Raw genomic sequence first — 13,536 nt, 5'->3', positions numbered from 1 at the left:
AAAAAAAAAAGAACAATTTTCTTAACTGAATTTGAAAATATGACATCACACATGTCGCTGACATTTATCTAGCTTGCAAAGATTAGAATTGTGGCGGTTAAGATGCATCGCATTACTGGACTAGAAGATATGTTTGTACAACAAATAATAAATGACACGCCCTACGATATCCAGTTAACTGTACACAATCCATGATCAAATTAAATCACTTCCCCAATGGTTTTGGCTCGAAGAATCACGAGAACGTGAATTTATAGACAATAAAATTGTTTCGCGTTTAACTTTAAAGAAAGAGAAAGAAATAGCAAAGAGTATCACCTTTCTCGGTTAACCGAAACGAATTCCGTAAATAGCACCTGTGATATCGATATTTGTGTGCAAGACAGACAGGTAAGAAAGAACCGCCAAGGGCGTGGAGTATGCAAAATAATGAATTCAGTGTTTCATACGCAAAGGGAATTTTCTAGAATCTCATTAATGGACTAACCTGTCTTACTCACGGAATGGCGTTACACGCAATGTTAAAAATACAAAGAAACTCTTTTAAATTCTGAGTTATCAAAGATCGTCAGAAAATTGCACTGTCCATGTTGAATATAGAGTATCAAGAATGTCAAGTTATAAAAAAGTCAAAAGTTCGCGCAGTCGATAGTTTAACAAACATCACGCGTTTCACCACAAAGAATGATGGCTTCCGTGAAACTAAAAACACTTTTAAAAACAGTTATGTAGCTTGTTGTAATTATCAGTTTCTATTTCCTCTGAGTACAGACCACCAGGTTAAATGTTCCGTAAAATTTGAATCGTCTCCCTTTTTTTGGATTGATCAAATTTACTGCGTGCTTTGTCAAATCCTCGACAGAGAACTTAACAAATTTTGCCTGAGAAACGCCGGGGGTGGAGGGACTGGGGGAGGGGGGCACTCAAGAAAGTTTTTTACGGGGAGGCTTCGCCCCAAGGTCCAAATCCTTACCCTTTTAAATACATTTTTGACAGGAAAGGTAAATACCCTCCAAAGAGAATGGTACCCCTTTCACATACCTACGGTAGAAACACTCACCCTTTTTCAAAACAAAACAGAAAGCCTTCCACTAACCATGCACAACCAAACACGGTTTCGTTAGTACGGTTTTTAATGTTTTGGTTCTTGGAACTAATTTTTGCGGATCGAGATCAATCAATCCTCAAAATTCCCAAAATTGTCATGCTACACGGTAATTTTTAAGTGGTATTTATAATAAATCCGGGTATCCTTGATATAATTCCACTTAGTGAAAATCCGTAAGAAATACAAGTGTTCAATATTGCAACATGAGATGTTAGAGGGAAGTATTATTTTTTTTTTCTTACAGTATAAATAAAGATATCAGTGGGCGGACAAAAAGATACTTGATACACAACCGCTTTTCTCTACAACATAAAGAACAAAGTAAAAGAATTCACTGACCCGTTGCAGTAATGCCTTGTTTATTACCCGCTACAGGGTCCTCCTCGAACTTTTTCAGTGGGTGTGCGCGGCCTGATGGTCCAATTTCTGACCCTATTTTAGATGAAAATATGTTATTTCCGGTACCTTTTTTTAGACCTTGGTCTCTAGGATCCATACCCGTTTATACCCATTTTCAGACTTTCAGACCAACATCGTTAAAATCCATACCCATTTTCAAACTAAAACAACCATACCCTTTGGCGCCGCACATATAGCTTATGTAAGAGAGAAGAAGGTTTTCATCAGTTAATTACTAGTAAAAAGAATCGTTTTCCTTTCTTGCAAATTGAAGTGAGAAAGATTTAGCAATTTTGCGCCTCGCTGGCTATCATGTATCCATCCTTCATGTCCAATACTTATTCTCGTTGGTTTGACATATACTAATTATTAGTATGCGAAGTATAAGTACCAGTAAAATACATATCAATCATGAATGCTCTGGAACAGGAATTCTGCTCGTTAGCCCGTTAACCCGCGCGTGTCCCCGCGCAAGGTCTAAGTTTTTTATCCTGTCCATAGTAACATGTAATTTAAGATTTTTTTTACCATAGAAGGGAGTGAAGTTATATGAAATTCAAAAATAAAGAAGGTTACTACAAGTGATTATCTTTACTAGAAAATGATTGGTTGATAGATTCGTTGGTTAATTGATGGCCGCTAACAGCGGGGTTGATTGCCGCTGACGGAAGTAAAAGTGGGGACCTTGTTTTCTCACGTGTGGTAAATTCCCGGTAAGCATTTCGCGCGTGCCTACTGTTGTAATCACCGGTGACCTTACAAAGTGTTGAAATCTTCAATAATGTTCAGTTAGCGGTCACGTACCATAGACATCCAGAGAAGAGGTTCAGCATATGAAATGGTTCAGAAAGAAGGTGTGATATCATGGTTTAAAGGCCTTTCTGGAGATGATCGAATCGACCTCATGTGCAACTTACTGGACTGCAGTCTTCCGTGGGAGATACGGTTCTTCAGTATCTACATTGAAGCTCAAGTCCAGAGAGATTACCCGTTATTTCGGCAAGCTGAAAGTACAGCAAATAATCCAACAGATTTGAGCTGCTTGTTTTGCCTGGACGATGTGCACATTCGACGGAAGTTGTGCATATGTCTGGCTCTACTTCACTCGAGCAATCGGCAAGCGGCAGCTGTACTGTTCGGAATTCTTCACGAATACCAACTTCCAACGCTTGTCGAAGAAGAATTCTTCAGTGAACTGTCATTGTTGATGACTTTGTCTGCTCACCATCCAGCATTTTCCTTTCATCAGAAGCACATTATGCGTACCAAATTAAAGCAGCTCAAGCGTTCAGAAAACCGCACCTCAGATCTCAGCGAGGTAAGCTTACGTCCATTCTTGGAAACACATGTACATTTAAGCATTTAGAAACATCTTAAAATATATTATTTTTGAAATTTAATTATAAAACTTTCATAGCCTTGTATGTTCTCCATATCTTTATGAACCATTTTCTCACTATTATGTAGCTTCGTCTGGAAACTATCAGCTTGTTTAAATCCTAAAATTTCACCTGCAAAATATTTTAGCTTATATTAATCAAGTTTAAGTTTTATTCCATCACCCAGTACGTAGTGCAGTCCCCTTTGTTGATTTTTTTCCCTCAGACCGTCTCCGAGTCAAGTAGCGGTTCGTCACCGTTTTCTTTTGACCAAGATTTTCCAACGGTACAGGACGATCTTTATGTAGAACAGCATCCTGACTCTGCAGAAACGGTACAGAGAGTCTCAAGTGACGAGCGCACGGATTTACCGACAGTCAGAGATCAAACTCCCGAAGGTAATTATTTACTCAGCTGAATCAAGAAATGTTGTTAACTGGATACAGAAATCTTAATCGTCTTGATTTCGATCTTACGTTATTATTTTGACTGTAAAATGGCATACTGTTCCTGTCGTTTTCCCCACTTCGCTGTGAGCTTATAAGCTTATCTGTAAGAGAAATGAAAACAATATGCAAATGAGCCAATAGCGAATTTTTTTTTGTTTTTTTTATGTGTTTGATGCATTTGCTAAAAATAATTTTTTATATACCCTGTTATGAGCAGAAGTTTCTCCCAAATGTGACAAAGGTACTTTGATAATGTACAATTTGATATTCCGGTCACTTATCGAAGAATGGCAAATATGGGATTTAAAATATTTTCTTACCTTAAATGTTGATAAACAACTTTGTCCGGATCCTGTGCGAGAATATTCTTTTCCATTTTTAAGACGTCTTGTTCCTTAATCTTCTTAGATTAAGGAACTTAGATTTAGTCATTAATATTTTTTTTCGTGCTTAAAATCTGAACTGGTCTTACTTGTGAAACAATTTGATTTTGTTTTCATTTGGCACGGTCTTAATCAGTACAAAGCATTATTCTTGACAAGAAACTGTTTTTTTTTTGTAATAATAACTGTCACAGCGGTCGAATCTAAAAATGCAGCAAAAATAAAGAGGTTTAAGTTCCATGTTTTTAGCTGATCAAGGCTTTACATCTTATTGGAGTTCTATCACAATAAATTCCAAGAAATTTCTGATTTATCTTGGATATGGAGAATAGATTTTTTTATTCAGTTATTCATAAGTTGTATTTTGCACACCTTAAAAGGATAGAGGTCATCTGTTTTCATGTCTAGACCATATGATAGCTCTTGTTGCGTAGAAAGGCCCCTTCAGTTTTTAAGCTGAAATTGAACCCATGTAAAGTAAAACTAACAGCATCTATGGTCATTTGTCTGGAATGTGTCACGCAATGGTTGCGTCACAAATTGCATTATTTTTAATTGCCTGTGAATAATTTGTAGATTTGTTCTCAATCAGAACAGACATAGAGTGATTATAAATAAGTCATATGATCATGCAGGTAACCTGGAAGGCAAAGTGGCAGTTGAAGAAAAGGCAGAAATTCTATGTAGGAAAAAATATTGTGCAGAAAAAATGTGGGTTACAGAAGTGACCTCCAAGGTGACAACAGTTCACTGTTCTATATTCATCCAAGATTCTCTGGTTAGAATTAGACAGAGATCAATGGCATGCATTATGATACATAAAGGGCCACTGTTGAGATATGGCATCTGGTTAGGATGTGGCATTATTTTTAGCTCAGTAGTTTAACTGGAAGGTGATATTTATCAATTTTCCACCTGTGTAGATCATCCTGATTTTTACTTAATAGACACCCAGTACTTCAAAAGTTAACTTTCAATTACCTGTAGTCTTTAATTAAGAAAGAAGATAAAGAGTAACTATGATTACAACTGTACAGTGTGGCTGTTTTATATTTTTCTTTATTATATGGCTGGCTCCGCGAGCGGGCAAGATGACCCAAATCCTGCGCTGTGATTGGCTATCTTGTCCGCTCAGGATTACCCGTTACTCGTCCGCTTGGCATTGAAAGTTTAATCCTGAGCAACAATGTAATCTTTTCTTCGTTTTTCTTGTTGTTCTGGGGGAAAATGCTCTCTAAAATGTTTGATAAATTGTCAACATTTACCTAAAGGAGAGGAAAGAGAATGGAATCATCCTGGTGTTGTGAAAATTTTGTTTCAGCTACAATGAATGTGAATTTGAATCGGTGAGTTGCTCTGTGTGTAGATAGATTGATTTTGTAAAACTTATTGTCTCAAGTCGAGTACTAAATTGATTAGTTCTCTAGGTTTGCAATGACTATAAATCATAGCGTAGTTAAAGTTGCGTTAAGTGTTTAGAGCAGTTCAGAAAAGTGTTTTTCTCAAGTTCGCAGAAGAAGCTAACGTTTTTAATTTAGCCACGTCTTGCTTGTTGTAATTAACAAAATCTTATCAAAGCTTCGCCCAGTTTTCTGATTTACCCGCTCTATTTTTCGGGGTATGTTTGCATATAATTTCAAAATGTATTGTGTCATTCAAGAATTATTGATTGGAGGCTGAAAAATTATTTACACCACCGCTGAAAATGGCAAGTTTGCCGGATTCTATTAAAATCTTCCAGCACTTGCGAAAATCTAAATTTTTCGTACTCAATAATTGAATGCTCCCTTTAAGCCATTATAAAGTTAGAGCCTTAAGATAATTTAGGAGACCTTGTTTTCCATGATAACATGCTAATCCAAAAATGCACTGAAAATAAATCTTATACTGGACGGCTATGAAGAATTTCTTTCTGAGCAGAACACTTTCACGTTCTGTTTTGTTTTGTTGTTGTAGTTTTAACTTGAAGATAAAGCTATATAATAAATCCTTTATTGGCCAAGCTTGTCCGGTCAAGATGGCTGGATATTGGCCTCATTCTTTTTTTTTTGCATTTTTATGGACCGAGATGAAAAACGCAAAAAAAGAACTTGGCCAATATCCAGCCATCTTGACCTCACACTTGGTCAATAACGCATATTTCAAAGATATTTGCATCTTTATGTAATAACCTGACAAATTGATTAATTTTTTATGTAGCAGGAAATGTATAAAGGATTTATAGTGCTGGACCTTAACTTTTTCACTAACAACAGTCAAACCTCCTCTTGCGACAACCCCTGGCGAACGGCCACCTCTCTTGGGCGACCACTTTTCCAAAATACTAAAATTTCCCCAGTCAAATCACTATCAGTTGGAACATCTTGTAAACATCCACCTCTGGTATGCAACCGCCTGGGGGTTGAATTGGAGGGTTGGAGATGGGGGCTGATTGTGCCTCCCCCTCCATAAGTACATAAGCTATGACAGTGAGAATTAGAGGATAGATCTTAGTGCGTCCAGAGATGAGTAAACAAAAGGAGAAATTATACGGGAAAAAATGTTTGGTTGTGGTTCGAAATATTTCAGTGAGCACTTAAAATTAGAGCGTGTTTACAAATGTGTGCTAGGAATGGCAAATGAATTACACAAGTCCAACACAAAATGTTCAAAACAATTCATAACCCTGTGAATATGTCTCCTACAGAAATAATTCTAGTCTCCAAGTAAACGTTAACAAAAGGAGAATACAAAATAATGTTTGGTTGTGGTCTGAAATATTTAAGCGTTTTCTGCGTGTTTACAAATGTGCGCTGCACATGAATTTATGATACAAATTATTAAGTCCAACACAAAATGTTCAAAACAATATTCATAACTGTGAATAGCTCTGTGAATGTTCAAGATTAATTGAAGTGGTGCCTGGAAAAAAAACCCTAAGTGACTTCTGATAAATTAGTAGATTCTCCTTCCAAATTGCCTTGTATTCGCTTGTGAAACAAAAGGAGAATTTGACCTTACATTAAAAGCCACTGAGGGCCTTGTTCCGCGCACCCCTTCAATTTATCCAGGAATATTTGCCGTATGGCAACGACTTAAGTATTTTTGTGTAGTTTTAGCGACTTGCGAGTTGCTTACTCACCACATGTTTGTTTTTAACTCACATTTCATCTGTTTGTCCCCCCTCTTAGTTGCTCTTGGGTTTCAAATTTCGTTATAAGTCCCCTGCTTTCTCGACAAATGTTGTTTGTCGAAATATTCAACGAATACAGCAATTAGTTTTCTTCAAAATTCTTGTTTGTTTTTCTGAAAGAAGTTGGCCATCTCACTTCCTGCCGAAAAAAACCCGGGTTGCAGCACAGGGTCTGAGTGTCTCATTTCACATTGGATTACATGAAGGAGCATACATTCGTACAGTTGGTCGGTCGGTCGGACCAAATCAAAATTTCTCTGAACTCATGGGTTTACCAAAGTCTCTTAGCTATGGGGCTACATGCGCACATGGAGCTCCACTATGATATCAGATTTTTTAAATATCAAATCTTTAATTCTATGTTGTGTTCTGTGAAGAAAATATCTTAAATGGGCCGCCAGCCAACTGGCCAGAATGTACTAATGTATGGATAAAAGACAAAAAGATAATTAATGCTTTAAGAATTACCTCTGTGGGGGGAGAAACAGCTGTGAGCTTGCTCATGTGTCACTCAATTGCATGATGTAATAATAATATTATTATTATTATGGTCAATAAAGACATTTATTGTCTTAGTGACCATATAACAGACAATGTACATATTTATGAAAAGGTTCATTATCTTGCAAAGTCACACAGAATAGAGGTAGCCGAATATCGCCTTATATTTAGCCGACAAGGCGGTAGGTCAAGTGGGCTGAAATCAGGTGATACAGTCGGACCTCTTTTAAGCAGCCACCTATTAAGCGGCCACCCTCCATTAAGTGGCCACTTTCCAAAGTCCCGAATTATTTTTTTGTCAGTAAAGTGCTGTATTCGATACCTCTATTCAACGGCCGACCTCTATCAAGCGACCAGTTTTCAAAGTCCCCAGGGTGGCTGCTTAATAGAGGTCCGACTGTATTCCACACATTGGTAACAAAAGCACATTTTTATTGCAGAAAAACTGGATCCCATCTTTGTTTTGCCGTTTAATCTCCCTGACACATGATATTAGGTATATCTCAGGATATCTTTTGACTACTGGGGACAAATATTCGCTGCACCCTGATTATTGTGAGATATGTTGCTGTGTGTTGAATAATAACAACTGATATAGCAACTAATAAGGAGCTTATCAAAGTGCTCTATTGCTGAAATCCTGGGGCAGTCAGCAGTCTCTATAATAATAATAATAATAATAATAATAATAATAATAATAATAATAATAATAATAATAATAATAATAATAATAATAATAATAATAATAACAATAAAATCAGTTCAGCTGGATTAAATGGTTTTTAAAGGAGAACACATTTTGAAGCTTGTGCCTTCAATCATTTGATCAATGATACTTAAGTTAATGTTAGTAACTACATGTAACATATTAATCAGTACTGTTTAACACTGCTCTTACTTTTACTATCTTTTAAGTTTACATTGAAGAACTTAAAGTCACAGCTATAGAGAGGATAAAAGAAAAGAGGTCACGGCATGATTCAAGAAAACGTGATGATCATCGGTACGTTCTACAGGTAAACAATCTTTAACAGAAAAAAGACACTTGATTATAATAACCAACTTTGCAAATTGAAATCCCCTTTAGCAAAAACGTTCCCTGTAAGAGCCCTACCCTACAACTAGTAAATTGGCACAGTTAGCAAGGAGGCTGTTTAATTATATCAAGTAGCAACCTTGTAACAGCCCATACATATCAGTTTTCTACCCAACAAGTACTGAGGACTCCATGAGACAGCCCTATTACAGCTTGTTTACATGCCCAAGTGCTGCAATAAATGTTTCCACAGTAAAATATCCTCACTGCACACCTATTACCCCGTCACGGAGAACTAAGTTATGGAAAGATGCCGCGACTGTTAGGGCAATAGGCGTGCCGAACATAGCGCAAAGGTGAAGCCAACCGCCACCAGGGGAGGTGGGAGGGGCGAAACTTAAACGCCACTTTCACAGAACTCCGTAGCTAAAACCGAGCTATTTGAAGCGAGGGCCGCAAGGCGTCATGCGCGGCAGCACGCTGGCCCGGCAGGACGGAATTTAACTGATTTAAATCTTCACGTGCTACGGGCTAATTATGTATGCAGTGAGAATAGTTTGAAATTTAATGCCTAAGTTGCTGACAAATGAAACATTTGACAGACAAGTAGCTGGGTTGACATGTCAAATGTAGTAACTGAGACGTTATGTGCAAAATTATCAGTGCCACATTACAGAATTTCAATTGCATGGAATAATGCAAGAACACAATGCAAATAAAGACAATTCTCAGAATAATCATTTATTTTTCAGGGATGCAAAGTTTGATTCATCAACTTATACATAGGCTTACAATTGCCTAATCTATAAACTGTTAATTTGGCCAGCATAAAGAGATTCCAGAGCTGATCTTTGAAGCATTAATCCTTCATCAAAGCGAACTGATTTGCTCTACTTATGAAGGGCTAACACTTTTTTTGAGATGTCAGCTAGCTTGAATCTCTTTACGTTGGCCAAATTAGTCTTCAACTCAGTTGATATTAAACCAAATATGGTTCTCATTAATTATCTAGTTCACATATAAGTGGTTGAGCTTCAGTGTACAATGTAACTTTGTGGTTCTGTTTATCATTGTGTTGATGAAAAACAACTAAATTTTAGTTAGTACTTTGTGGTTTTACCTTTTTCATCAATGCCAGCCTTGTCAGTTTCCTTAATTATATTTCATCCATAAAAAGAGTAAAAGTCTATCAGTTTTACAGGGTTTTTCCAGTAATTGGCTAGTGAGGGCCCTTTGGACTGCCTTGAAAGATTTTAGAGGACCTTTTTCCATGAAAGAGGGCCCAAGATATTTCAACTTCAGGGCTGTCAACTCTCCTGGACAATCCGGGAGTCTCCAGATTTTGCACCTTATCTTCCGTTCTCCAGATTTTGAGCCGTATCTTCTGGTCTCCAGATTTATGTCTGTAATCTCCCAGATAATTGACAAAATTTGCTATTTGTCATATACTCGACTTTCTGACAGGAAATTCTGAAATGTTTAGCATTGGTTCTGGTACTGTTGAATTCCCCTATTTGAAGACGTGTGAGGTTGACAGCCCTGCAACTTGCCAGACAGAACATTAAGAAATTAATGGTAAATTGATGGCATAATGTGAATATTTTATTAATAAGTTCCTTAAATCATGATAGAAGATTGTATTTGTAGCACTAAGCACTTTCAGGTTTGAAGCTGACTATACAACTTTAATATGTAAAACTGTAACAATATGTCATTTAATTTTGGATTGTACTGTAGCAGTATAGGCACAGAGATTTTAAGTCCCATGTGACCACACCAAGACTTTTTGTTGGGGAAGAAGAGAAAGGCCTGTAATATATCCATCTGATGAAGTCTTCAATTCATTATCTTATTACATGTATATAAGAAGTAAAGAGTTTCTTTGCTTTTTTAAAGGTGTTGTGGAATGATGCTACCACGGAACTGATACACAGAACATATGAAGAAATGTTTGACTTTCAGTGCAAGGTACAGACTCATCTCAGTGCTTTTATTAAAAGCTTTCGTTTATTTAAAGTTTTCGTCCTTCAGTCAACAATTTGAAATGAAAGTTGCAGTACATTTTGAAAACATTTGCAAATATATAAGCTGAAAATATAGAGTGCATAAATAAGAAAACTATAGGCAAAACTTTAAGAGGATTTTTTGTTTGGGTTATTCCAGAAAAAATCCACCCCCCCCCCCCCCCCCGACGGATGGAGTCGTTTTTTAACCCCACCTCTCACCTGGATTTCCTGAAGCACAAGACCCACCCCTTCTGTCTGGATTTCCAAAACAAAAGACCCCCCCTCCTGCCTGGATTTCCAGAAAAAAATTAATAGGCTTAAATTTAATTTATTTTTAATAGAAAATACGCACAATCACGTCTAGAAGATGTTCTTTTTTAATTTCTAAAGCTTCGGCTAATATTAAAAACTCTATCGCGTGGAACTAAAAAAAGAAAGGAGCAACAAAGGCGAAAAAGCGAACAAGTTCATCCTTTGTGCCCAATGGACAACACCCATGGAATCTTAAAACTGTACGCAGAAAACACACTGGCTGCTTGTTCAACTGCACTACGGACGATGGGACTTCAGAGAGGTTACCACTGTATATGTTCAGCATATGTTGCAGGAACCCGTCCAAGAACTTCCTCCTTCTGTTGCTTTCGTAACGGCTACAAGTTCCTCTTGAGTATTTTTGACGAAGAGGGAATGTTTGGACCAAAATTCTTTGGAATTATCTTCTTCAGCTAATAGCTCTGCATCCTTGCTTGCACGAGTAAAAAATTCTTCTGTCTGACGCAGTGGAATCCATGCTAAGAATGCAATGGCGGACCAGACAACCGCGCTGGTTGACGTGAAATTACACAACGGTGGCGCGCTGGGTCTGGTACGAGTAGAAATGTGTCAGGCGTTTCAAACTCTTCGTTGCAACGGCTCGTTCTTTACTATCTTGTTGTTTGTGTAGGCTTTAACTTCTTTATTTGTGTTGGAGTAGAACGTCTAAGAGACTAAAAATGTTGCTTACAATAAACGAGTTGTGTTTCTTTGTGAAGACACGGGGGGAGGGAAGAAAAGTTACACTACTGTGCATGAGCAGAGAAAACAATAGAAACAAAAATACATCGTGACGTAGCGTGTCCATTTAAATCCGCCGGCCTTGATAATGTCAACTTAAACTTGAAAATGTTCTGAAAATGTTCTTTGAGCCAATAAGAAATGTTCCTCGGCAGTAGTTCTCTTGATTTGAATGTTCACAATGTCCTGGATTTAAATGTTCATAATGTCCTGGAATTACTGGGTCTCCTTTGCTAGCAGCAGGCACAATTTCACAATTGGCCGAGTGAATGTTCCAGTCTTGGTTTTGACCGAGACGACTGGAACCAGCTTGTCTGGTCCGGGATGGGTTGCCGTGATTAGACCAAGCGGCCACTGACACGGGGGAGTGCGGTTATCCTTGACAAGAACTATGTCGCCAACACTAAGGTTTCTGCGGGGCAACCTCCATTTGTTGAAGCGCTGAAGAGAGTTGAGGTACTCGGTTGACCAGCGTTTCCAAAAGTACTGTGTTAGTGCTTGACACAGCCGCCATCGCCTTAATAAAGGTATGGGAGTGTCTGAGACTTTGTCAGGTAGTGCTTCGAGTGGCCGGCCAATCAGGAAGTGGCCAGGGGTGAGTGGTGCGACTGCGTCATCATCATTTGAGTCAAGTGCGGTGAACAGGGGCCTTGAGTTGAGGCAAGCTTCAATTTGGCACAACACAGTTGTCATCTCCTCAAAGGTTAGCTTGCTTTCCCCAACGATTCGCTTTAAATGACGCTTGCAGGCCTTCACTCCGTTTTCCCAAACGGATTCATGATGAGGACCTGTGGGTGGGCTGAATTTCCACTGGATACCTTGACTGCTGCAGAAATTCATGATAGATTCTTGTGTGGCTTGTTTTTCAATAAGGCGTGACATTTCCTTTAAATCCTTGTTGGCACGGTGAAAGCAGGATGCATTGTCACTCCATATCTGAGTCGGTTTTCCTCGCCGAGAAACGAAACGGCGAAGGGCAGCAAGGAAAGCTTCAGCAGTGAGGTCTGAGACCAGCTCAATGTGGCAGGACTCTGTTGCTCAGCAGACGAAGATGGCTGCATACGCTTTGCAGTAAGGGGGTCTACGTATAGCTCCAATCTTGAGAGTGAGGGGTCCTGCATAGTCAACTGACATGTTTTCATTGGCAAAGCTTGGTACAACACGTGGGGATGGTACTTGGCCCATAAGTTGAGTAGTGATCTTCGGCGATGCTCGTTGGCACGTGATGCACTGACGTGTGCACTTGCGAACGACTCTGCGTGCACCGACGATGTGATAGAGATCTTGAAGAGATCCTAGAGTGAGTTTGGGACCAGCATGGCACAAACGTTCGTGTTCACTCTGGATAATCATTGATGCAAGATGGTGCTTTCCATGGAGGATGATGGGATGCCGAGATTGGTAGTCCTTCTGTGACTGTGAAAGACGGCCACCAACTCTCAACAGTCCATCTGCATCAAGAAATGGATTTAATGGGCGTAGGGGATCAGACAAGAGTAGCGGTTTCCCCTTCTTGAGTGTTTCCACTGTGTCTGGAAACATCTGGATTTGGGCTTGTTTCGACAAGTAGTTCTTCGCTTTGGCCAATTCGCTCACTGACAGTGGTGCGGAGCTGAATAGATGAGAACGATTGACGACTCAGAACACCCAGGCAGTGACTCTCACGAGATGCGTGTAGCTTGAGTACCTTTGAATGTCAATTACAGGCTTGATTTCAGTGGTAACGGCTTGGAGAGTGACTTCTTTTCTTTCCTTGAATTGCAAGGTTTCTTTCTTGATTCCTGAGGAGTAGAGACTCTCAAGTGGTGCTAGAGGGAACCTGGCTTTAGGTGGTTCCTCTAGAGTCCAAAATTTCTGAAGAGTTTCTTTGCAGCTTGGAAGTGAAGTCGATGCATGTAAGGTTATGACTTCATTATTTTTTTTTTTTTTTTTTTTTTTTTTTTTTTATTCATAGCAACGACACGTACAAACAATACTACGTTACATGACTATTTGAGTTACACTACTATTACTACATTACATTACATTGCTTGACCTACTTACAGAAATT

At 38.6% G+C, this 13,536-nt stretch overlaps 1 protein-coding gene across 4 annotated transcripts in view; it reads left to right on the top strand.

Annotated features, from left to right (window-relative positions):
- The first annotated feature begins 2,230 nt into the window (after positions 1-2,230).
- Positions 2,231-13,536, top strand: part of LOC146469276 (uncharacterized) — a 42,231-nt gene continuing 30,925 nt past the window's right edge. For 2 of the 4 annotated variants that reach the window (XR_014867261.1, XR_014867260.1), the window contains exons 1-4: positions 2,231-2,825; positions 3,113-3,284; positions 8,307-8,407; positions 10,324-10,395. Coding sequence is in view for 2 of the 4 variants with exons in the window: in XM_085123536.1 (XP_084979662.1) it covers positions 2,346-2,825; positions 3,113-3,284; positions 8,307-8,407; positions 10,324-10,395 (825 nt within the window). In the remaining 2 variants the exon portion in view is untranslated. The remainder of the gene's footprint in view (positions 2,826-3,112; positions 3,285-8,306; positions 8,408-10,323; positions 10,396-13,536) is intronic. The other 2 variants (XM_085123536.1, XM_085123535.1) reach the window with 1 other exon arrangement.

This window comes from Pavona decussata, unplaced genomic scaffold (assembly GCF_977016875.1).
Source record: "Pavona decussata unplaced genomic scaffold, jaPavDecu1.1 SCAFFOLD_125, whole genome shotgun sequence".
Classification (NCBI taxonomy): domain Eukaryota; kingdom Metazoa; phylum Cnidaria; class Anthozoa; order Scleractinia; family Agariciidae; genus Pavona; species Pavona decussata.
The sequence above is the reverse complement of the archived record's forward strand: the minus strand, read 5'-3'. Positions and strand labels throughout refer to the sequence as shown.